The 26,022-nt window shown below is 55.8% G+C and overlaps 1 protein-coding gene across 1 annotated transcript in view; it reads left to right on the forward strand.

Moving 5' to 3' along the window:
• Positions 1-356: 356 nt before the first annotated feature.
• PLXDC1 (plexin domain containing 1) overlaps positions 357-26,022 on the forward strand; it is a 55,242-nt gene continuing 29,576 nt past the window's right edge. Inside the window, exons 1-2 of the mRNA XM_080680035.1 lie at positions 357-709; positions 7,559-7,737. Coding sequence (XP_080536161.1) covers positions 634-709; positions 7,559-7,737 — 255 coding nt within the window. The 5' untranslated portion in view covers positions 357-633. The remainder of the gene's footprint in view (positions 710-7,558; positions 7,738-26,022) is intronic.

Below are 26,022 nucleotides of genomic sequence, written 5' to 3' on the forward strand. Positions count from 1 at the left end.
GTGGACAGCAGCCCTGGGAGGGGTGGAATCCAGGCATCTGCTGGGCGAGGAGCTGTGGGTCTTTGCCGTAAGGGAGATTCCCGGGGTGGGGGTGGGCACCCCCAGAACTCCGAGGAGCAGCCCAGAACGTCGGAAACTCCGGTGGAGCTGGGGCATGGGGTGGGGTGACCGGAGCCCAGGACCGAGGAAGGGGTGCCAGCTCCTTCCTGGGGTCTGGTCCCCGATCCTCTCTCTGCTGCTTTCCCCAGGGGGCGTGGAAGAAGGGAAGGGAGGCGAGAACGAAGGTGCGGAGTTGGCGGGGGCAGCTGATGCTCTTCGGGGTTCTCTCAGTCCTAGGGTCTCCCGCCCCGTCCGCCTACTCCACGCCCTCCCCCGACCCCCTTCCCGTCCTGGGAGCGGCTGCGGGAGCTCGAGGGACGGGCCGGGAAGCCTGGGGAGCTCCGCGCCCCCGCCCCGCCCCCTCCGGTCGGTCCCGGCCGCCGCCGCCTGCTCGCTCCCCGCCCGCTCGCGCGCTCGCCGCTCCCGCCGCCTCGTCGGGCCCCGCGCTCCGCCGCCGCCTCCGCCTCGGGGACCGCGCTGCCGAGCCGGCTTCCTCCTGGGCAGCAGCGGGCCGGGCGGGTCCTGGCGCCCACCATGCGGGGGCAGCTCTGGCTGCTGGTGCTGGTGCTCAGGGGGGCTGCCCGGGCTCTGAGCCCCCAGCCCGGAGCAGGTAGGACCGGCCGGAGTTGGCCGGGTGGGCCGGGGGCGGGGAGGGGGCAGGTGGGCAGGCGTGGGCAGGGACAGGTACCAACCGGCTGGTGAGGTCGGGGTGGGGAGGGGCGTGGGGTGGGGGTGTTGTCCGCAGGAGGCCAGGAACTCTGTGGGCTGTGGCAGCTGGACAGGGACCCCACTTTCCCAAACACATAGGGTGGGAGTGAGGGTGGAGGCATCAAAAATGGTCTTTCTGGAAGGACACGAGAGGTCCCCCTGGAGAGGGGGCTCCACAAGGGGTGGGCTGTGGTCCCAAAGGGGACAGCGGGAGGGTCCAGGACCCCGGCCACAGGGCGCAAGGCTGATTCTGATGAGATGGGGAGAGTGCCAAGCTTTGCCTCCTCTTTCCCTTCCCGACTCCACTCCCAAGCTGACCCAGGCTGGGGCTGAGCTGGACTGGGGGGCTGGGTGGGAGCAGCCAGGGGGACGGTGGAGACCCAGCGTCTCTGCCAGAGGAAGGGCAGTGGTGGCCTGCGGCTGGAGCCTTCTCCCTCTCTCTGTCTGGTACCTGGAGAGCAGTCCTGGGCCGGGAAGAAGCCACTTGCTGCTCCCCTGTCCCCCAGGCTCCCGCCCCGTCCTCTTTCGGCTCCTGCCCTGCCCTGCCCTGCCCTGCGGCCTTTGGCCTTTAGCTGCTCTGGCTCTAGATTGGGGCTCCTGTCTGCACACTCCTCTTCCCCTACACCAGTTTTCCACAACCGTCTCTCCCTCCTGGAAGTCCTTTCTGAGATCTACCACGAGTCTCTCATGTTAGAAAAGAACCATTTTTCCACAGGTAACTTTACATTCTCCTCGTGCACCCAGACCACCTGGGGTTGGGGAGCTGGGGAATTTGCAGTCAAACCTCTTGACAGAGAGAATCAGGAAGATAGAGCTCTCTGCCCCACTGGCATCGGGGTCCCTCAGATGGGACAGAGTGTGTGCGTGTGCGTGTGTGTGTGCGTGTGTGTGTGTGTGAAGGGGCATGTTGTAGGGGGCCGCTAGTTCAGGGGTATGCTAGCATCAGGCACAGTGTCTGTGACAGCATTCTTGACTTCACTGGTCCCTGTCTGCAGCTGATGAAGGCCTGGGTGGGGAAGGGGCTGACGGCAGAGATGTGGGCAGAGAGCCGTGGAAGCTGATGTGGCAAAGGCTGCTGGGGCAGAGCCACCCTTTTCAGGGAGCCCACACAGAGAACGGCTAGAGGCTTGGCTTCTGTGCCCAGCGTCTCACTTGCTGTGTGATCTTGAGCAAGTTACTTTCCTTCTCCTGGCCTCTTGCCTCGTTACACAGTGAGGCTGTGGGCAAAATCTCTGAATCTTGGTGGTGAGATTATGAAAGATCTTTTTTTAAAAAAATACTTTATTGACTTTTTTACAGAGAAGAAGGGAGAGGGATAGAGAGTCAGAAACATCCATCAGCTGCCTCCTTCACGCCCCCTACTGGGGATGTGCTCACAACCAAGGTACATGCCCTTGACCAGAATCGAACCTGGGACCCTTCAGTTTGCAGGCCGACGCTCTATCCACTGAGCCAAACCGATTAGGGCTCTTTTTTCTTTTTTGCTGATTGTTGTCTCTTTTCTGATTTGTTATGATATGTCTGGGTGATTGATAATTAAAAAAAACAACAACCCACAATATAAAAAGGAAGAGGTTGGACAGGCCAGTGTTTGAGCTCCTTTATAGCCCCAACCTGGTGGGATCTTCTGAACTCAGGATGTGAGGGGGTCGGTGAGGGAGGACTCTGAATGAACTCCCACAGAACTGGAAGAGCCACAGAAAAGTCTGGGGAAAGGGAGTTGGGAGATAACAGGGATGTGCCGGGAGATTGTGGCCAGACCCAGGCCTGGCTGAAGGCCGCGTCTTCGGAGTTGGGCTGAGGTAGTAGAGACCTGGGGAGGCCAGGCAGAGCGGGGGACAGAGCGAACCACGTCTCTAAGCAGAGGACATGCTGTCTTCTCCGCTTTGGCGGACTCGGCGGGAGACGTGGACTTTCCCTGCAGCAGGGGCCATTGTTAGCGCTAAGGAAGCGTTAGGAGCCAGAGCGGGTAGCTGCTGACTCTCAGTTCCGTTTTTCTTTCCCCAAGGCCAGGCTGGATTGGACAGAGGAGCTGAATGGAGGCAGGGGGTATCTTTGGCAGAGAACAGGTGTGGAGGTGGGACATTCTGGGGGAGGTCACTAAGGAGGGACAGCCCAGCTCTGATGGGTGGTGGAGGCCTTGGACCAGTGAAAGGGCAGCTGGGAGCTGGGCCTGACGGGGTTCTGCCATTCAGCGCCGAGGCTCCCGCGTCCTCTGTGCTGGGTGGGGGGATGGCTCAGGAGGGAGCTGAGATCTGTCCCAGGTGGACAGGCCACCGTAACATGAAGGTTTCTCAGACCTCGAGACGAAGCCGGCAACTCCCTAGAACAGTGGTCGGCAAACTGCGGCTCGTGAGCCACATGTGGCTCTTTGGCCCCTTGAGTGTGGCTCTTCCACAAAATACCACGGCCTGGGCGAGTCTATTTTGAAGAAGTGGCGTTGGAAGAAGTTTACGTTTAAAAAATGTGGCTCTCAAAAGAAATTTCAATCGTTGTCCTGTTGATATTTGGCTCTGTGGACTAATGAGTTTGCCGACCACTGCCCTAGACTATCAGAGAATTCATTACACGGTGATTTACTTACGGGAAGATTTGGCCTAAGTCGACAGAGGGCCCGGCTGTATTGTTAATCTTGTGTATGTCTTAGCCAACGGAATCTTCATGGGCACAGGGGACGTGTCGGCCCAATCACTGTTGTCACCCCAGCAGCCAGCATGGCACCCAGCACCCAGCAGGGCCTCAATAAACGTGCAATGAATGAGCGAGTGAGTCAGAGGTGGTCACAGACTCGCTTCCTTCGAGAGAAACACGCAGGGAGCCAAACTCTTCTCTCTCCTCTCCTCTCCTCTTTTCGTCGAAGCTCCTCGGTGGTCCCTGCCTGCCAGCTCCTGTGCCTCCTGCCCTCTCCCCAGATGAGGTCCTCGGTGGGACCTGCCGGCAGCAGGAGGGGAGAGGGTGCAGGAGGGGGCTTTGCAGCGAGGAGGCAGGTGTTCCGCTCAGGGTCTGGGGCCTGTCCCAAGCCCTTCGGAAAGTTGGTCCTCCTGTGAGACCCAGGGAAAGCTGGACCTGGCGGGATGCTGTGTGTGCGTTATTTTACTAAAGACTCGAAGCGACCTGCCGAGTGGAGGTCTTATCGTCCCATTTTACCGAGGAGGCGGCTGAAGCTGAGAGAGCGTTGCAGTCAGTGAGGAGTGGATTCAGGCTTCTTTCTCGAGCTTGTCTGATCCCAAGCCCGTGCTCTTTTGTTGCGGGGACATGACAGTGGGGCTTCCAGTGGGGCCTTGCCCCAAGGGGAGGGTCTGTCAGCCTCTGGGTCTCAGTACTCAGGGCATTTAAAGGTCCTTCCTGCCCTCCTTTCTCCTGCCTTCCCTTTCTCCCTCCCTTGATCCCTTCCTCCCTCGCTTCCTTCTTCCCTTCAGTCCCGATCTCTGAGCTTACTGAGTATTTGCTCTGCCTCAGGCACCTGGAGCCTATAGATGCTCAGGCAGCAGCGATATGTTGCGATCGATCGATCGGGGCTGGGGTGCCACATGAATGAAGCATTCTGGGAGAGGGGGAGAGATATCCGGGGATGCGCTGGGAAGAAGTGACATCTCATGCGACCTGAAGGATGAGCAAGAGCTCGTTGGGAGAAGGGCTCATTTATGGAGCGGAGTGATCCTGGCTGAGAAACTGCTTGTGTGAGGCCTGGTGGCCAGAGAGAGCAGGCTGGGTGCTTTAGGGAGTCAGGAGGCTGGAGGGGGAGCAGGAATCCAGTCACAGGGCCTCGAATGCCGGGTAGAGTTGCTGAGTCTTCAGCTGGAGGCCTGTGGCGAGTGGGGTGCCTGGGAGAGTTGGCGTCCAGTTTGTCCCCTAGATGCGCTGGCGGGCAGGTGGGAGGCCGGCTGAAGGGCATTAAAGGTGGAGGCCGAAGTAGCTGCTGGACCGAGTGGCGGTTCTGGGCCTGGAATGGCAAGCTTGGGTGATGGGTGGGTTGAGGGTGGCTGGGACCAGGCACTGGGGTGGCACGACCTGCCCTCCTGAAACCAGCCCCTTGCGTCCTGCCCTGGAGCAAGGCAGTGGCACGTGAAGGGGGTTGGGGTGTCCCCTCCAAGACAGGGGACACAGTCTCCCAGGGCAGCTCCCGGGTGCAGGTGCGGTGGTTCTCAGAGCAGGGCGTCCAGGAGCCCAGCCCACGTGCCAGGCCTGCCCGGGGGCTGCCCCTGAACTTTGGGACGCAGCCTGGCGTTGCTGCTCACATCTTGCTGCGCTTTCTGTGGTCTGACAGACCCCGGAGCCAGCCAGCCTGAATGCAAGTTCTGCCGCGGACTGGTGGTGTGACCGTGGGGCATTCCTTAACATCGTTGTGTCTCGCTTCCCCAGTTTGTAAAATAGACCTAAACCTAGCACCGACCTCCTGGGCTCATTATGGGGATTAAGTGAGTTAATGTGTGTAAAGTACTTGGAACAGTGCCCGCCTTTCTCTGACAGCTAGCTCTCATTTTCATGGTCACTATTACCATTGTGACATCCCACTAGACCTTGTGCTGCGGGGGGCCCCGGGTGAATGAGGGGATGAATAAATGAGCAGTGTGTTCTGGAAGCTTCTTGCCCTCACATGCAGAGGCTCTCCAACGCAAGGCAGAGGTATAGCAGGGAGCAGCCGAGGTTCGGATAGGTGTGTAACACATGCGTGAACACATAGGGAGGAGGCCAGGGCCTTCGGGCAAGTCCGTGTGTGTGCGCGCACACGTGTGTATGCACAGGCACGTGGGCCCTTGCACACACACACGTGAGCCACCAGCTGTGTTGGATCCCTCCACGGGCTGAGGGGATGATGTCCTGTCCCAGCCAGCTGGGAGGGGGAGGGTGGCAGGGAGACGGAGCGTGTGGTTTGGGAGGGCAAGATTCAGGACTAGGCCAGGGTAGGGCCAACTCCTGTCTATCCTTTGCCCTGCCCTCCTTCAGGGACTCTGCCTTTGACCCTGAGCCCCTCTATTTATAAAGCCTCTCATAGGCATGATTGTTGTCCCCATTTTCATGACGAGGAGACGGAGGCTTAGAGAAATAAACTGATGGGTCCAAGGTCGAACAGCTTGTGGGTACAGGTGTGTGCTCCCCAACCCCACCTCTGGCTGGGCACCCCCTCCCTGCCCTCTCCCCAGGCCTTGGGCCCCCACCATCCAGGCACCCTCCTGTCTCAGCTGCAGGATTGTGATGCCTGCCCATCCCAGCATCCCCGCCCAGGCCGGCCCAGCTCCTCTGCTTGCTCTGCACATGCTCCTTTCCTGTCCTGGCTCCTGCCCAGGCCTGAGGGCTGCTCGCAGGAGAACTCGGGGAGCGGGGCACACCAGCCCAGCATAAACAGTTCTGCTTCCAGAGGCAGCTGTGGGCCTCACCCGAGAAACGCAAGGCAGCCCTGGCTTGGGATAAGGACCAAGGGCCGGCTGTCTTCCCAGCACTGGGCTCAGGGCCATCGCAGCCAGTGGGCATCTTGGGGAAGGGGTCTGGAGACCGCCCCTCTCCCCAGCTTCTCCATAGCATCTGGTTGCGATTAGAGACAGAGAAGTAAAAGGGGGCCGGCAAGGGTCCAGCAGGCGCCAGCAGCCAAGAATGACTTAATTGGATAAAATGTCTAATGACAAACCAGAGCCTCACAGCAAAGAGTCCTGGCCCCAGCCCCAGGCCTGGTCCTGGCCAAACCTTGTCTCAATCTCTGTGCTTGCTGGCTCCCAAGTTACCTCCAGCTCGTGTGCTCAGTTATGCAGTGATTGAGCACCTAGTGTTTGCTAGGCCCTGAGGATACACGTTTGCAGAAGGTGGGAGAGTCCTGGGGCAGCAGGGAGACAGGCAGGTAGTTACACCACCAGTGGATGCTCCAGCAAAGAGAGCTACATCCAGGAGCTCTGGGGAGCGCGTGGAGACAGGCCTCTGACACAGGGTGGGCCTGACACTGATGAAGGTCGCAGGGACTAGCAGATGCACTTATCTGGTGGTCTGTGTCCATACACACATCCCTTGTAAGGGTGGCTATTAGAGTGACACATCTTTGTCCATCTTTCGAAATGGACAAGCACGGTATCTGTGTCATTTAGAATAAATCTAATGAGGGAACTGGGGAGAACACTGAGTCTAGGAACAGCTGCTAAATGGCCTGGGTGCCACCACTTTCCAATCCTGTGCTTGGCATGTGTCCTGACCAGGAATCGAACCAGGACCTCCTGGTTCCTAGGTCAGTGCTCAACCACTGAGCCACCAAGGCCGGACCAGGGCTTCTCAATAGCTCCCCTGGGGTCATTTAAGAATCCTGATGCTCAGGCCACACCACGGACTGCACTACACCAGAGTCTCTGGGATGGGACACAGGCTCCAGGGATTTTTAAAGATTCCGGATGATTCCAGTGCCGCTGAGGTTAAGAATAATCACCGCTTTGGAGGCAGGTCTAACTGGGTTTGAAACTTACCTTCATCCGAAACCTGCTGTGTGACCTTCTTTAACCTCTGGGAGCCGATTCCTGTCTGTGAAATGGAGAGCATCCTCTCTACTGTGGAGGGTTGGGGTGAGGACTAAAGAGTCATGTGTGCAAAGTGCATGGAGTGGAGCTGGGTACCTGCCTCTCAGTGCATGTGGGTGTCTCCCGCCCTGGTAGTCAGTGTCCCCAAAGGCAGTGGTGGCATGGGGGCAGGGCCTCTGCAGAGTAAGTGGGCTGGTTCCACTCACAGTCCTTCACTCTGGACTCCCAGGACTCACCTTCCTGTCCCCTTCTCCCAGGTCAGGATGCAGGCCAAGCCTCTGGATGGGCCGCCAAGGGGACCTTGCAGGGCTGGAATCGGAGAGCCCGAGAGAGCCCCGGGCAGGTGTCGGAGCCGGACAGGACCCAGCTGAGCCAGGACCTGGGTGGGGGCACCCTGGCCATTGACACACTGCCGGATAACAGGACCAGGGTGGTGGTGAGTGCTGGAGGAACATGGAGGGGGAGGGAAGTGGCGGTGGGGGGCCCGCCACGTGGCCATGTACACTTGTTAAAAACACATGTTCTTTGGTGTCGGTGTGAAGCTAGGGATCTGGAAGGGATGGAAGCAGGGCCCAGCCTGGGTCATGACATCTTGGCGTCTCAAGAGTGACAGAGGCTGCCTCCTTCCTCGTGGACCCAGAGAGGTGATTTGCTCAAGGACGCACAACATGTCCTGACACTGGACTCTTCCCCTGCTTAGGGCCTCCAGCTGAATGAAGGGGGCTTCCTGGTCGCATCCCGCTGCCAGCTCTGGCCCTTCCCGACCTCATCTCTGGGCCATCTACAGACCGAGGGTCCCCAAAGGGTTCATGGCTGCTCAGCCTCGTGGCAGGGAACTCTGAGCAGAGGAAGCAACGGGGGGGGGGGGGTGGGGGGGGGAGGAAGTCCCAGGAGGGACCCGCCTCTTCCTGGGGCAGTTCTGGGGGTGGGGCTGCAGGAGGTCAGGGGGATCAAGGCCAGGAGGCAGTGCTGTCCTCCAGCTGGCTTTGGGGGGGCCTCTGCGTATGTGTGGGTGAGTCTATATTCACGTGTGCGTGTTGAGAGGAGTGTGTTTGCATGCGTGTCTGAGGGGTTCGGTGATACATGTTCCTGGTTGTCTGTCACCATGAGCTCTTTATGTCTATCATGAGTGTGTGTGTGTGTCCATGCGAGAGTGTGTGTGTGTGTCCACGTGAGTGTGGCTGAGAGCAAAGGGGGTGGATTCTCCGGATGCTAAAAAACTATGAAACGAGAAGGAACAAGAGGATGTGTTTCTCAGTATATATTGCTTTATGTTTTCATAACAGTTTTAAAAATCAAATAAGTGTTTACAGATAGCCAAAAAGGTCAAATAATGCTAAGATTAAAGAACAAGACACGGTAGGACCCCCCCCAACCCCCCACCCCCCAGCCCCCCCAGCTCAGAGGAGGCTGGGCTTCAGGCGTTTCTGCAGGTGGTGCCCCCCCATTTCTAAGTAACCCTGCGTATTCCGCTGCCTCCTGATTAATCCGTTTACACATTACTTGTTGACTGCCTGTTGTGTAGATGACTTGCCTTTTACATACTCCCCAATATTGTTGTTAAATCCATATGCTCTGCTTTACATCATGATAATCATGTAAATATCGTTCACCACTAATCTAAGCAGGATGAATAGCATTGTTGACTTTCATATATAACTTTTCTTTTTCCTGGGTCCTTACCCTCTCCACTCGCTTAGTTTTCTGTACTTACTACAGCTCTGTATTCTTACACATCCATTGGCCTTGCTATAGAGACCACAGGCTCAACATGGAGTCCCTTGTGCTAAACCCACAAGACAGAAAAACAGCACTTAATACCTAATTTAATGACCGTTTCCACCTCTCCCGGGAGTGGAATCTTAAACCAGTCAGTTTGGAATGACCTGGTCAGCTCTAATGGGGTAAACGGTTTGCTAGACCCCCCTGTCATCTGCTGAAAGAAGGTGACCTTGACACGAACAATCCACTCTTGGTTAGAAACCTCCTTCTACCTGCTAGATGGCATGCTGCCCGATTCATGAATAGTTCGATGAAACCAATAAGATATTTAACATGTACTCTGTTGAATTTTGTTGTTTAACAGCCTCAATTATAATTTTCGGGGTAGTCAAACCTGTCAGTTCTCCCCTGTGCCCTCCCGGCCCCCCGAAACCTCTCACAGTCCTGCTCCAACCTGCACTGGCTGTTCCCCTGCCTCCCCACAGCCATCCTTGGACCTCTCCTTCGTTGCAACCTCTGGTCTCTCTCCTGTGTTGGGCATCCTGTTCTCTCTTTTTTTTTAAAAAAAATATATATTTTTATTGATTTCAGAGAGGGGGGAAGAGGGAGAGAGAGATAGAAACATCAATGATGAGAGAGAATCATTGATCGGCAGCCTCCTGCACACCCCACACTAGGGATCAGCCCACAACCTGGGCATGTGCCCTGCTCGGGAATCGAACCGTGACCTCCTGGTTCATAGGCTGATGCTCAACCACTGAGCCACGCCAGCTGGGCCGGCCTGTTCTATTGACCCTCTGTTGTTCCTGCTTCTCCCCCTCGTTTGTTTAGCTTCCTGAGAAAGGTTACATAGGAGAGAAAATTATTTTGAGAGCTTGCATGTCTGAAAATGCCTTTATTCTATCTCACACTTGATTGATGGTTTGGCTGAATATAGAATTCTAGATTAAAAATAATTTTCCTTCAGAAGTTTGCAGGCACCTCACCATTGTCTTCTGGCTTCCAATGTCACTGCTGAGAGGTTTGGTGCTATTCTTATGCCCCCTTTTTGTATATTCCTGTTCCCCCTCCTCCGGGAGCTTCCGGGTGTTCCCTGCAACCTCCGAGGAGGAGGGCCCTGTTGGAGCTGGATGTTTGATGGACTGTTTCAACCTAGAGACTTATAGTCACCCGTTCTGGGAAGCCTTCCTCTTCATTTCTTTGGTGATCGTCTCCCTACCACATTCTCTTCTTTCTACAGTTTCCCTGGATTTGACGTTCTTCCTGGGGAACAATCCTCTTCTCTCTTCTGATGTTTGTCTGTCCTTTTGCATTATTTTACTTAATTTTTTTTAATTAAATATTTTTTATTGATATTTCACAGAGAGGAAGGGAGAGGGATAGAGAGCTAGAAACATCGATCAGCTGCCTCCTGCACACCTCCCACTGAGGATGTGCCCGCAACCAAGGTACATGCCCTTGAACGGAATTGAACCCGGGACCTTTCAGTCTGCAGGCCGATGCTCTATCCACTGAGCCAAACCGGTTTCAGCTAATTTCTTGAAATATATATATATATATATATATATATATATATATATATATATATATATTTTAATATATTTTATTGATTTCTTACAGAGAGGAAGGGAGAGGGATAGAGAGTTAGAAACATCGATGAGAGAGAAACATCGATCAGCTGTCTCCTGCACACCTCCTACTGGGGATGTGCCCACAACCAAGGTACATGCCCTTGACCGGAATCGAACCCGGGACCTTTCAGTCTGCAGGCTGATGCTCTATCCACTGAGCCAAACCAGTTACGGCTCTTGAAATATATTTTTGTTGACTTCAGAGAGGAAGGAAGAGGGAGAGGGAGAGGGAGAGAGAGATAGAAACATCAATGATGAGAGAGAATCATCGATTGGCTGCCTCCTGCACGCCCCCCACCGGGGATGGAGTCCCCAACCCAGCACATGCCCTGACCAGGAAAGGAACTTCGACCTCTTGGTTCATAGGTCGGCACTCAACCACGGAGCCACACCTGCCGGGCACATTTGTTGTTGTTTGTTAGTTTGCATGTTATTGTTGTTCTACTTTTTGGGAGATTTTCTCAGTCTTCTTTTCTCACCCCCTGCCCCCAACTTTTAGAAACTTTATTTTCTGTCATCCTTATTTCCATTCTGTTTAAGAGTCTGTGGGCCCTGGCTGAGTAACACAGTTGGTTAGAGTGTCATCCCGATACACCAAGATTGTAGGTTTGATCCCTGAAAGCGATGTTTCTCTCTTTCTCTCCCCCTTTATCTCTCTCTCTCTCAAATCAATAAATTACCAAAAAAAAAAAAAAATTTGTGGAAGAACAGCTCAAGACCACTCAGTGGTGGTTGCTCCTCAACCTTCTTTTCTTTCTTTTTTTTTGTTAAAGTATTTTTATTGATTTCAGAGAAAGGAAGGGAGAGGGAGAGAGATAGAAACATCAATGATGAGAATCATTGATCAGCTGCCTCCTGCACGCTCCCTATTGGGGATAGAGCCACAACCTGGGCATGTGCCCTGACCAGGATCAAACCATGACCTCCTGGTTCATAGGTCGATGCTCAACCACTGAGCAACACCAGCCGGGCAACCTTATTTTCTTAATGTTGCCGATTCCCCCCCCCCACTCCCCACTATTACATTTTTAATTTCCAAGGGCTCTCTCGTATTTTCTGATTATTTCTTTTCTTTAAAAAGGCTCCTGTTCTTGTGCCAGAGATGTAAGATCTTCTCTTTCTAAAGACATTTAAAATTAAAATGGTTAACATTTTTTCCTGCTCTCTGCATCCTTTTTTTCTTTGTTCTCTGCATTCTCTCTCCCTCTCTCTCTCTCTCTCTCTCTCTCTCTCTCACTGGGGGACTGTTTAATTCAGGGACATTTTCCATAGGAGCAGGCCAGGTGAAGGAGGACAAGGGGTGGGGAAGCCCTTTGGGAAGAGAGCAGCACAGAGGAGCTAAGACCGCTGCCTGCACGCGGCAGGGAGGGTGGCTACCCAGCCAGCAAGAGCTGTGGCTGCCTCTGCCGGAGGGGCTGCTGGACAGAGCTGTAGCCAGAGCTGTAGCCATGGGGTGGGAGAGGGGCCCTGCCAGCCTGCAGCCGGGTGGGGAGGGAGCAGGTAGCCCATGCTCTGAGCTCTCCCCCTCTCTGCATCATTTCTAAGGCTGATTATTCCTTTTATCGCAGGCTCCCACATGGCTGGCACCATTACTGATTTCCCCCTTATTGTTTTGATATTTTGTGCATCCTAGCGTTGTTTGGATTCATTTTGACTTTTAAAAACCAGGGCACTGAATGTTCTCTGTCGTGATGACTGAGTGTGCGGGTCATTACGTGTTGCACCTGGGATCGGGCCTCACTTTCCTCGCCCGCATCCGGGCCCTGAGGTAGAACCCACCCCCACTGACACAGCCTCAGGCACTCCCCAGGCTGCCCTGTCTTCTCCACACCCAGAACCAAGGGGCCATGGCGGGATGAGGGAGTGGCAGGCCGGGCAGTAGAGGGCCCCTGAGTGAGGGGACACCTGGAGGCTCACCCTTCCCTGTCCCCCAGCTCAGCTGGGCCGTCGGTTATGGAACTGACACTTGCTTTGGGCCAGAGACCATGGCCAGAGGGCGAGTCCCAGGCTGCAGAGAGGACCTCGCCGGAGAGCCGGAGAGCCGCGGGGCCGCGGGCTTCTGGAAGCAATTGTGTGTGGGCGTTCGGAAAGGGCAGTGGGACCGGTCAGAGCCGGCGTGGAGTCAATAGCCCCAAATTCTTGGGCTCCACCCTGGACCGACTTGTTGAGAAACTCTGCAGATGGAGCCTGGGAACGGGTTTCGTTAAAGTCCCCACACGGGATTCTCACGGTCATCTAGGTGTGGGAACTGCTGACAGGCGACATTTCAAACCAACTTCAGAATCGGTCACCAGACTGCCCGCCAGAGCAGGGGGCTTTCTCAGGCACCATGTGGCTGACCTTGACCACCAGGCTTCCACGTCCCCGGGCTCCGTGGCTCCGTGAGCAGCCACGCACCGGGAGTCCCCGGGGAGGAGCAGGGCCACCCTGGCAGGAGGTGCCTCTGACCGTGTGAGGGGCTGTGCCCAGCTCTGCCCAGAAGACAGGGGGCTCAGACTCCGCCGGAGCTGGGAGAGACCCCAGGTGTCAGGCCGGGAGCCGGGACAGGCTGGGTGATCGTTGGCCTCCTGCCGGGTGAAACTACCAGGATAAGGGCGAATCCTGGCGCTTGGGTTTAAAATAAAGTGGGAGAGAGGTGGCTCAGCAGCAGTTCGGGAGGAAAGACTTGGGGCTCCTCACTGCCTGTGGGCTGAGGATGAGTCAGGAGTAAGACGAGGCTGCCAAGGACGGAGGTGGCAAAGCCAGCTGTGCTCATGGAAACCCACAGGAACCCTGGGGCCGGAGCTCGGGCTCGGGGCGGGGGGGTGGGGGGGGGCGGGTCCTGCGGGGTGTTTCTCAGCCTGACCATGGCCGCGGGACCCTGGCCTCCCTTTAGATGGTCACCTAGAAACCAATCTCATGCCGAAAGGTTGCAGGAGCTGGACGGGGGTGGGGGGTAGGGGTGGGAGGGGAGGAGTGAGTCTGGCAGAGAGAAGACTTGACATGTGGCTGTTTTCCAATCACTGTGGGGCTGCAGGGCTGCGACTGGGGCAGGGGGAATAGATGGTTTTTCTCCGTCCGTCTGTCTGTCGCACTTATCCCGTCCTGCATGGAATTCTGTTTGTTTGTTTACATTGCCTGTCCTCCCGCTGGGACCGAAGCACCATGCGACCCGAGACTGTTTTATCGCTCTGTCTCTGTCGCCAGTGCCCTGCACATGGTAGGAGCTTCTCCTTGGAAGGGATGAGGGACGTCAGGGTTTGTTGGTCCCCAGAGGCCTCGGAAGAGGGTGATTGAAGAGAACAGGTTGTGCCTGGGGCGGGCTGCTGGATTCAGCGGCCTCTGAGGACCCCGGCTCTACGGACTTTCGGGTTCCCACACACGTAAGAGGACGTCAGTTCTCGTACACATGGGTACGTGCACCGCGACCCGGCTGGTCTCCTGCCTGAATCTTTAGAGGGGCCCGTGCGCCTTCCCTGCTTCCCTTGAACCTGGTAGCTTTGCACTGAGCAGTGATCAACAGGGAACACTGATGATCACCCCCTTTCAGTGTAGCCAGATCTCACCACCCCCGCCCCGCCCCCTCCCACGCTACGTCCCGCCTGACCTGGACGATGGGCAGCCTCAGCCCCTGTGGGCGCCCAGCACAGGCCTGCTTCTCCCGCGTCTCTGTGGCCAGCGTTTCGGAGAGCTGGGGCCTCTTGGGCTAAAGGAAACCCAGGCTAGACCAGAGCTTGGCAGCAAAGGCTGGGCAAGAGGGGAGTGGTGAGGAGGGACGTTTCAGCAAGTTTGGTTTGGTCCGTTTCAGGAAGTTTTCTTGGTCTCAGCAGGAAAACATGTCCACTGTTTATCCATATCACAGCCTGGCCTGTGCCTGTTCTCGGGGGCCGTATCTAGGGGCCGAGGGCCTGGCAGGTGAGCTGCCATACCCTTTTTTAAAAAAATATATTTTATTGATATTTTACAGAGAGGAAGGGAGAGGGATAGAGAGCTAGAAACATCGATGAGAGAGAAACATCGATCAGCTGCCTCCTGCACACTCCCTATTGGGGATGTGCCTGCAACCAAGGTACATGCCCTTGACCGGAATCGAACCTGGGACCCTTGAGTCCGCAGGCTAACACTCTATCCACTGAGCCATACCGGTTAGGACTGCCATACCCTTTGTCCCCTCATCTTCCTTCGCTGTCCCTCAGTCCATCCTCTGGCTGTGGCTTCCCTCCTGGCCAGGTCCCCCGGCCCCGTTCTCTCAAGTCAGCTCCTCTGCTCAACCTGCATCCCAGGCCTTCTCAGGCTGCCCCCCCACCCACCATCTTTCCTTCTCACCCCCTCTGGCCCAACCCCTTCTTCCCAGTCCCTCTGCCCAGCCCCCCTGCTTACCCCTCTGCCCAGACCCCCTACCTACCCCTCCTGCCCATCCCCTCCGCTCAGCCCCTTCTGCCCAGCACCCCTGCCTGGCCACCTCAGCACAGTGTTTCAGACCCTCTTGCTTTGAGGCCTTGAGGGATCCCGCCTGCACCCCCAGGGTGAACTGACAGCTCCACAGCTCCAGGTCAGAGCCATTTCCTTGGGCTTTATTCTCACGCCCACTCCAAAACCACTTCCCAGTGGGAATCGACTCTTGTCTGAACTCACGTTTCCCAGAGATTCTCCACCAAGACCAGTGTAAGGCCCTGGAACAATTCCTCTCCTCTCTGTTCACACAAAACTCCCCAGCTCATCCACCACCAGGGCAGCCCCAGCAACGCTGAGCGCCCTGCATGGGGGAGGCACCTCCAAGAGGCACGAAGGAGTGCAATTCCTGCCTGGTCTCTACAACCCCCCGAAGCAGGCAGTTCCCGAAGGAGGCTCCAGAGGCCCCCTCCCAGACTCAGGGCCTAGAGGAGACAGGACAGACGGACAGAGTCCTAGCACAGACACAGGAAGAGCAAGCAGCGCTCATTCCAGAACCCCACATGCCCGTACACTCACTCGGGGAGGGAGGTGGGGAGGAGGCCCAGAGGGTGAGGTGGGTGGACGGAGGGGAAAGCTGTGAGTGGAACTTGGAGGAGAGAGAAGGTAGATTGTGTGAGGAGAAAGGGCGCCCAGGGAGGTGGGAGGTGGGAGGTGGGAGGTGGGAGGTGGGAGGTGGGAGGTGGGAGGTGGGAGGTGGGAGGTGGGAGGTGGGAGGTGGGGAGGTGGGGAGGTGGGAGGTGGGAGGTGGGAGGTGGGAGGTGGGAGGTGGGAGGTGGGAGGTGGGAGGTGGAGTCCAGACGTCCAGTCCCCAGCCCTGTGGAAAGCCTGGCAGTCTCCTGCCCCGACCTTGGCCCCGGCACTCATTAGCGCACGACCTGGGACACCTGGCCCCGCAGCTAATGCACCTGCCACAGTGGTCTTGTGCAAGCCCCGGCTGGTTTCAACTTTCCCAAATGGCGTGGCAAATAGTGCGCTCACAGGGGTGAGATCTAAAAGCAAACTTCGAGGCACTTGATGGCATCGCAGTCGCTGTGTCTCCTCTCCCCCTGCAACGCCTCTGCGGTGCTCAGTCCCAGGAGGTCCATCTCCCAGGGGGGGTCTCTCTTATTCACTCTTTCTCTTTCCCTGGGTTTCTTGTTTCTTCTTCTCTCTCTTTCTTGTGGAAGTATGGGTTACAGAACATAAAAGTACCCATTTAAAATGTTTTCATTTCATTTATTTTTTAAAAATATTTTTACTGATTTTAGAGAGGAAGGGAGAGGGTGAGAGAGACAGAAACATCAATGATGAGAGAGAATCATTGATTGGCTGTCTCCTGCATGCCCCCCACGGGGGATCCAGCCCACAACTCAGGCATGAGCCCTAACAGGTAATTGAACTGTGGCCTCCTGGTTCATAGGTCAATGCTCAACCTCTGAGCCATGCCAGTTGGGCAAAATTAGCCATTTTAAAGTGAAGTGTATTTAACACACCTCTGTCTAGTTCCAAAACATTTCATCACCCTACAAGGAAATATTGAAATACTATACCCTTAAAGCAGTTGCTCCCCATCCTCCCCTCCCTTCAAGCCCCTGGCAACGACCAATCTGTTCTGTTTCTATGGATCTACCTAACCTAGAAGTTTCAGATATAAAGAGATCAGACGATATAGGACCTTTGTGTCTGGTTTCTTTCACCTAGCATGTTTTTGAGGCTCTTTTATGGCTGAATAATATTCCATTGTTTGGATATACCATATTTTGCTTATTCATTCATTTATTCATAGACATTTGGGCTGTTTCCACCTATTGGCTGTTGTGACTAGAGCTGCTATGGACACGTGTACATGTATTTGTTTGCGTACCTGTTTTCTACTATTTGGGGGTATATACCTCGGAGTGGAATTGCTGGGTCATCTGGTAATTCTATGTTTAGCTTACTCAAGGTTGCACAGCTAGCGAGTGGCAGAGCCAGGACAAAACCGAGGTCTTTCTGTCTTCGGAGTCTGAACGTTTCACCACTGTCTCCTCCTGGGCAAAAATGAGTGACGTATTAGCCTAAACAGAGGGTGCTTCCGGATCAGTGCTTACAAACTTTATTGTGCAAAAGAATCTCTTGGGGGAACTAGTTCAAATGCAGTTTTGATCCAGCAAGTTTGGGGTTAGGCCCAGGATTCTGCATGTCTAACGAGCCACCCGTGGTGCAGATCCTGCTGGTCCCCGGGGCATACTTCGAGGAGCAGGGCTCTAGAAAATATTCCTGTCGGTGTGCTAAGGCCTCATGGAACGGTAGAGGCAGGGGCTGGGGTGCCCCTGCCCCACGAATCCCATCAGCACCTCCTGGGTTGAGCCCAGCTGCCTGGAGCTGACACGCCTGGCTGGCCCGGCCTCTCCAGCAGGTCCTGCGGGATGCCCTTGGTTGCCTGCCCTGGCATTTCCACCTGCCAGTTGGCAGGCAGGTGATGGGCCGATGGTGACAGCTTAGCCGGAATTCCTGTCCAGAACCGTCTTGAGCTCAGCCAAGGTAAATGCTGCCCCGCTGTCAGAAATGAAGTGTTGGCAGGCTTCCGGCATGAATAATTGAGACAGGGCGACATGGTAACAGCAGACGTTTAGGATGGAGCTGGGGATGGCTCTGAGGAGGCAGCCTCCACAATCAAATCCTTTTCCTAGAAAGATCCCACAACATCAGCATCACAGCTCCCACTTACCAGGCATCCACCGTGGGCCAGGCACTGGGCTGAGGGCTCGCCATCGACATGTTTTCTGGAATCCTTTCATGGACTCGGCGAGAAAGGGCAGTGCCAGCGCAGACTCAGGAGTGGAGAGCCATGCGTGGCACAGACTATTTTCCAGTGGGTCCAGTGTTTGAACTTGGGTCTGTCTGATGCCACAGCCCCTGCCCTGGATCCCAGAGCGGTGGTTTTCAAACTGCACTCCACGGAACCCTCAGGGTTCCCACAGGTGCTTCCCGGGCTGCTGTGGATTGAGGGCGTGGAGAAGGAAGTCTCCCAGTGGAGCTCCAGGCCCTTCTCTTTCCTTCTCCCAGAGTGGCCTCCCTCTGATGGGATTTATGTATGGAGCTTCCATGGAAGATGAATTGGAAGAAAGGATTTCATGGCCCCAGATGTTTGAAATCACATCATCATGCTGCTTCCTTAGACGAAGGGGGATTATTGACCAGGGCTTCTCACGTGCGTTTGGAGGAAGCCTGGTTCCCTCTGGTGGACTTGCCAAGTGGTCTGGCTTGTGCTCCCTGGCCCTCTGTAAGGTCAGTGGCAGCATGAGCAGGGGCCTGCAGTGCTAGAGGGGAAGTGCCACCAAGTTTGGAGAGTTCCAAACCACGTGACTCTTGTCCGGGTGGTCACTCAGGAAGCCGGCAGCTTGCTATTCAGTTTGGACCCTCCCCTGACCTTGCTCCCCTGGCATGTTGCCAGTCATGTGGAGGATGAACGGGGGCCAAAGAGTGGATTCCTGTGACTCCCATATGGGCCCTTACAACACAACACTCCCTTAAGCATTAAGCCCCCAGGACAAAGAGATTCTGGCCCTCATCACACATCTAGGCCTCAGCTGTGCTTCAGCTCCAGCAGGGAGACCAGACAAGCGAAGCTCGGGCTGACCTCAGGGCCAGCTGCACTGACTAATGACCCCTGTCCCGGAGCCGAGCTGACCAATCAGTGGGGACCTGGACCCAGAAAGGACACACCTGGAGAGCTGATGAATATTCTATTGGGTCCACGCTTAAAAGCCCTTAGGGTGGCGGACCCAGCAGGGCTTTCACTCCTAAGAGCCTGCCCTCACCTTCACTTCCCCTCGCCTCCTCCCCCCACCCCCAGGCAAGTCACCGTCATTTCCTCTCCTAAGCTCCAAGGCCCCTTTCTTTGCCTCTGTAATTTGTTTCCTGAACCCAAATCTTCTATGGCTCACTTCTACCTCTGTGGCTTTCTAAGTAAACTTCCATAAAAAGAAGAAGAAGAAGCTAGCAGTGATTGACTTTGTAGAATCAAAAAAACCTTGGCAGCCAGCGTTGCCCGGGAAAAGTTCTCTCAGATGTGGGGTTTCTCACTTCCCTCTTCCCATTCGGACTCGCACTGTCTGTGCTGGTGCAGGGCTATCGGGGAGTCCCGGGAAGTCCTTCCTCTGATCACCCCATGAGCAAGACTGTTCTGCTTAGGGCCCTTTTGGTTCCAAGGACCCACTTGAGTCGTCTCGGGAGAAAGGTTTACATTGAGGGTGCAGGGACCTACTCTGGGCTCCAGGGAGGAGAGGAAGGACAGCCTGACCTCAGGGACCTGAAAAGCTGTTGGAAACCAGGGCTGCCGTCTCTGTCTCTCTAGTCTTCCCCCCCACCCCCCAACGCTTCACATCTCGTCCCCTTTTCACGTACCCAGCACATAGGTATTGAAGTCAGATGCCTGTAAGGTCCTTCTCTTTCCTACGGACCGGCCGTTACACTTAGGACAATACCCTGTTGACATCAGAGTCACCCGTGTGCCCTGCGTGCTGCCCTGCTGGGCGGCCAGCCACTTGGTCAAAGGCATTTCTTCCACGTTTAAGCTGCGGGGAGCCAGGCTGTCTTCCTCACCCCGAAGCATCCCCCATGTTAGCTTCACTTCCCAGGGAAGAGCTTGTTAACATAAAAACATTCAAACCTGCAGAGAATTTTTGTGAGTTTATTGGAGCCAACTGTCGACAATTGCCGGGAAGCAGTATCTCAACGGATTGGGGTTGGGATAATGCTCCAGAGAACGGCGTGTTTTTCATCTATTTTTACACATTGCAGTTGAAGGAGGTGGGCTACGTGAAACCCCTCGGGGGTAGATGAGAGGCGGGAGAGAGCAAAGCGGGCAAGCCGCTGGGATGGGATAAAAAGTAAAACGATAAGACACATCCTTCGGTGGATGTAGGATAGTTAACAACTAACAAGATAACTAACAAGATAACAGTAACAATGAAGGAATTTGTGGCATCTGTCCTGGCACCCAGGCACGTTAGGTTGTGCCCCAAGGGATCCGGAACGAGGGAAGTTACAAGTTACCCAGACATTTCAGGGATATGTTATCTTAGATGCCAAAAGGCAATAGGCTCAGTTAAGGTAAAAATTGACCTCATCAGGGAAGATACCGGCCGAGGCCATGACTACCCACTAGAACCGCTTTCAGTTAAAGTTTTAATTTCAGACCATCCTTTGGGGTGACTTTAGGTCTTTAAGTTTGCAGGACCGCCATGCAGGCCTCCCCTGAGCTGGTACATGTGGCCTTTTTTTTTTTTTTTCTGTCCACAAGCTTGAGGAATGCCTTCCTGTGTGCAGGTTGTCCCAGCAACGGGAATATGCTTTCTATGGACTTGGGCTCCCAGAGGAGGCAGCCGGGTCTTTCACAGGAGGTGCTGGTGCCGCCTGCTGTCCGGGGTGGGGGAGGAAGCTCTCCTTGCTGGAGCCATGCCGCACATTCCCCGCACAACCGGCGGCGCCATCAGCTGTGGGATCTGCGTGATTGAACTCACGCGGCAGGCAGACGCCTGATGTCTATAATATGCCCAGGTGCCAGGCCCTGCGCTAGGCAGGTGTTAGGGGTGAGGAGGAGAATGTGCCACGGTCCCTGAGCTCTGTGCTCCCTAAAGGGCCCATGCTGGTCCCTCTGATGGGACACATTTTAACCAACGACAGACAGGTGGTCTAAGTCTTCTTCCCGTGGGGCAGTGACTTAAAGACCTGAGAAACGTAGACAGAGGAAAGGGCACTGTCTTTGAGGCTGACATGGATGCAGATAGATCTGTAGGCCTCAGTTTCCCCATTTATAAAATGGGACTAATGTCAGTACTTATGCGGTGATGCATCTGAAATGCAAGTGTCGCAGCTCTGCCAACGCCGGCTGCCTTCCTCTCTCCTCCAGTTCTCCCAGCACCCACCCCCCCAACCCTTCGGACTTGGTTCTCGGCTCTGCCCAGGAGTGACCCCAGCTCCAAGCTGTCCCTTCCTCTCTAGGCTGCAGTTTGGCCTCCCCCATCCCCACGGAGCATCCTCAGGCCAGGGCTCTGACAGATACAGCTTCTGGCCACTGCCCTGGGGACCATCAGTCACCCTGCCAGGAGCGGTGGCGTGCGGGGGCCTGTGTGGGACGCGGGGCAGGTTCTGCGTGGGGCCGTGCCCTGAGGCAGTTCTCCCCTGATAGGCCCGCTGCATTGGCACTTTGAGGCCTGAAGCAGAGCTTGGGCCTCACCCACTGGGCCTGCGCGTGGTCTGTCTACACGGAGGCCCTCACTCTCCCAGGGACCTGCTGACTCATCGGAGAGAAACTGTCTAGACCAGTGGTCGGCAAACTCATTAGTCAACAGAGCCAAATATCAACAGTACAACGATTGAAATTTCTTTTGAGAGCCAAATTTTTTAAACTTCTTCTAACGCCACTTCTTCAAAATAGACTCGCCCAGGCCGTGGTATTTTGTGGAAGAGCCACACCCAAGGGGCCAAAGAGCAGCAGTTTGCCGACCACGGGTCTAGGAGGTAGAGGCAACAGCTTCTTTAGTTTCCGACTCTCCTTGAGTCATAGACAAAGACCTTTTGTCAGCGAAACGGCCACTGTGTGTCGTTGGGAACTCTAAGAGTGAGGTGATTCTGTCCGAGGACCCCCAGCTGCACCCAGCCCGGCTCCTCAGCGGAGCAGGACCAGCTGGGGGTGGGGGGGTGGGGCATTTTCCTTCATGGGATATAGAGGAGTTATGGCAACGGGCTGATGAGCCGCGTCCCCAGTCACCCCACGGCTTGCCCCTTAGGTGAGGCAGCGAGACACACGTCAGCATGTTTGGGCTTCACAGCTGCAGAGCGTGGCTTCTGTCAGGGCCTCATTTCCACCACGTGAGGCTCAGTGCACGCTCCCCCCGGGGCGTCCTGGGAAGCAGGTGATGGAAACGGGCCCCTTCTCCCCGCCTGCAAACAGCCGTGTCAAGCACAGGCCTGCCCGGTTCCTCGCGGGCAGCTGTGTGCAATGGGCTCCTCCACTGCCGACAGCACCTGGCCCCTGCTCGCTGCTGTCCTGCCCTGTTTGGTGACGCCATGCCGCGCCGCCCCCAGAACCCATGGCGGCGGCAATCAGACAGGGTGGCCAGGCCTTGGCGGCGGCAATCAGACAGGGTGGCCAGGCCTTGGACACGCTACACTATGAAACTCGGAATGGTCATTCATTCATTGACAAATCCTCCCACTGAGCAGGTACTCTGGGCTTCAGCACCAGAGATAAAGGCTGACCTCACCTGTGGGCAACTTATCGGAAAGGCAGGTGTGGAGATAAGTCTAACAGCCAAATAAATCACCAGGAGTGTGCGGCTCATGGAGCGGGAGGAGCCCAGGGGGTGACGAGAGTGTAACCGGGGTTTCAGGGAGCCAAGGACCGTGAAGCTGAGGCCGGAGGGACAGGAAGGGGCAGCGGCTTCTGAATGGAAGAAGAGAGGTTTTGAGGCACAGGAAACCCCAGGGTCCTGAGGCAGACAAGCACTGGGTGAGCTCAGAAACCGAGAGAAGCTGAGCAGGGCTGGCGTGCAGAGAGCCGGGGGAAGGGAGGTGGTGTGTGTGTGTGTGTGTGTGTGTGTGTGTGTGTGTGTGTGTAACTGAGGGCTAATGAGCATCCCTCCAACATGTCCTCCGGGGCCCAGGTTCCAACCAGCTCTTCACGCCGCCATCCTTAGGTTGTGGCTCTTGTCCTCATGCTCACAGGATGGCTGCCGGAGCTCCCTCCATCGTACCTCCATTCCAGGCGGGATAAGAAGGGCAAAGGCAAGAGAGCCAAGCAGTCGACTTTGACCTCTTTCAAAAGGCACCGCTAGAACCTTCAGTTTATCTCATTAGCCAGCCCGTGTCCCATGTCACATGTGTCACACATAACCCACCCAGGGGATGAGGTTTCTACCTGGCTCCGTTGCTGCTGGCTGCAGAATCGATGTTCTGCTCATCAAGAAGTGGAGGGGGGAATGGAGATCGGGTAGGCAACATCCGGGGCCCGCCCCACCGGGCCCTGTGAGTCGTGGTGCGGAGTGTGGCCTTCAATCTGAGAGCAGCTGGGAAGCCACAGGGCAGTGACACGGAAGGGGGAGACCACTTGAGGTTACCCCGCTTGAGCCGCAGCAACACACCGTGGGCAAATGTATTTGTTTCCAAATGAGCACAGCCTGGGTGGCTGACAACAGCAGCAATGTCTTCTCACAGTCTTGGAGGCCAGGAGTCTGAGTCAAGCCGCCAGCCAGGCCATGGTCCCTCTCGGGGTTCAGGGAAGAGTCCTTCCTCGCCTCTCGTAGCTTCTGGTGGTTCCTGGCACCCCTTGGTGTTCTTTGGGGTGAGGCAGGTTACAAGCCAATTTCTGCCTCTGTTGTCACATGGCCTTCTTCCCTGTGTGGCCTCTGTGACTCTGTAAATCTCCCTCTCCTTTCTCTTATAAGGACATCCATCATGGGAATCGGGGCCTGCGGAAACTCTATTTCCAAATAAAGTCACAGGTACCGGGGTTGGGGCTGGAGCATGCGTCTTTGTGAGACACAGTGTACCTGAGGAGAGCACACCCAGGAGTTGGCCCCTCGACGCTGCTTCGCTCTGCTCGGCCACTCATTCCCCCTCACCCACAGAGCATGAAAAGATGCCCAGGCATTAGGGAGACAGGTTTATTTCCAAAATTTCAACCCAAAGCCAGGCACTGCTCCCTCCTCCTTCTCTTATAAAAGGGCAAAAGGGCCCAGCTGGCATGGCTCAGTGGTTGAGCATCAACCTATGAACCAGGTCATGGTTCAACTCCCGGTCAGGGCACATGCCCAGGTTGCGGGCTTGAGCCCCAGTGTGGGGCATGCAGGAGGCAGCCGATTAACGATTCTCTCTCATCATTGATGTTTCTCTCTCTCTCTCCCTTCCTCTCGGAAATCAATACAAATATATTTAAAACAAACAAGAGGTTGCTGGTTCAATTCCCGGTCATGGCACATGCCCGGGTTTGGGGCTCGATCCCAGTAGGGGGCATGCAAAAGGCAGCTGATAGCTGATGCTTCTCATCGATGTTTCTATCTCTCTATCCCCTTCCTCTCTCTCTCAACATCAATAAAAACATTTTAAAAAGGTGAAGTGTAAGCTGAGCCTTAAAGTAACAGGAATCGACCAGGAGGAGAAGGCAAGGAAGGTCATTCAGGTGGGAGGATCAGCATGTGCAAAGGCCTGAGTGACCACTGGTGGCCTGGGACTGCAGACCTGGTCTGGTGGGAGCCGGGGGGGGGGGGGGGGGCACAAGGATGCCCAAGGGGAGGAGAGACGGAGACAGAAGGGAAGCCAGGGAGAATGCGGAGCTGGCTACTGATGAGACCTTGCATGCCAGGCTGAGGTTTGGGCTCTGTCATGAGGGCAGTGGGAGCCCCGGTGGGTTGTGAGCAGAGCCATGTGGTTTTAAATTTATTTGATGGATGTGCAACCAGGCAATGGTAGTGTGAAATCTACCCTCCCCAGCCCCGTCTACACATGTCTTCTGCTCCTCTTCCCTGGCTCTGCCCGACCCCAGATTCCCAGAGTGTCACTTGTCAAAAGAGCAGACTCTCCCTGCTGGGGCATGGGGAGAGCAGGCATGCCGTCTCTGCTCATGCTGGGCCCAGGGCAAGGGCTGGCTGGGCAGCTGGCAGCTGGCAGAGCGAATGTGGTCTGCTCTGCTGTGTCTGCAGCCGCTGCCGCTGCCGCTGGGCAGCCTGATTGATGACCCACGGCGCTCGGGGCGCCTCACGGGTCAGCAGCCCCATCTCCGTGGCAGCTGCCACGTGAACCTGCCCGCGCTGCCTCCGTTTCTCCTAAGGCTGCCTGCCCCCGCCCCCCCCCCCCCCGCCTGCTGAAATGCTGTGACGTCGCCCCCTCACTTGGCTCTTCCCCCTCTCTGCCCACCATTTCCCCGGCCTCTTCCATCCTGGCGCTGACCACTCCTATGCAGGAGGCCTTGCCGAAGTCACGGCTGCTGGCTGTGTTCCGGCTTGTTCTTTATTCTGTCTGCATTGGGCACAGAGTAGAGGTTCTTTCTGCTTCTCCCCCCTTTCTCAGCCCTGTAGTGACTGCAGTATGGGCCCTGTGTCACCCTCGGCTTGAGGGTCTGTGTCTGTGTGTTCTGTTTGCATAAGTCCCACCTCCTCCCTCCGTACTCTAGACTCTAGCAACTCCCCAAGATCAAGGGCCTGCCTCCATCTTTAGACTGGCAGCTTCTAACTGGTTTGGCTCAGTGGACAGAGCGTCAGCCTATGGACTCAAGGGTCCCAGGTTCGATTCTGGTCAAGGGCATGTACCTTGGTTGCGGGGATATACCCAGTATGTGCAGGAGGCAGCTGATCAATGTTTCTATCTCATCGATGTTTCTAATTCTCTAGCCCTCTCCCTTCCTCTCTGTAAAAAAATCAATAAAATATATTAAAAAAAAAAGGCTACTCCCCAGCCTGATGGGCGTGGCTCAGTGGTTGAGCATCAACCTAGGAACCAGGAGGCCACGGTTCGATTCCCGGTCAGGGCACATGCCCAGGTTGCAGGCTTGATCCCCAGTGTGGGGCGTGCAGGAGGCAGCCAATCAATGATTCTCTCATCATTGATGTTTCTATCTCTCTCCCCATTTCCCTTCCTCTGAGATCAATTATATATACTACTTCCCAGAGCAGGGGCTCTCCCCCTCAGTCTGGGGGCTCCCTGAAGAAAAGGCTCTGTCTGGGGCTGCTCTGTTTCTCTTTGGTGCCTTGAGCCAAGCTCTGCCTTGGGGTGCTTCACGGGGACTCAAGCCGCAGGAGAAGCCTCCTGGCCTCTCTGGGAATGGCAGGGCTGAGCCTGAGTATAACAGGTGTGGATCTGGCTGGGGCCAGAGCTGCATGGTCATGGCTAGGGGCCAAGTACTAAGCTTTTGGGGGCCCAGGGAAGTCCAGGGGCTACAGGCCTAAGTCAGCCATCTGGGCCAGTGGTCCAGC

Source organism: Plecotus auritus (assembly GCF_963455305.1).
Source record: "Plecotus auritus genome assembly, chromosome: 7".
Lineage (NCBI taxonomy): Eukaryota > Metazoa > Chordata > Mammalia > Chiroptera > Vespertilionidae > Plecotus > Plecotus auritus.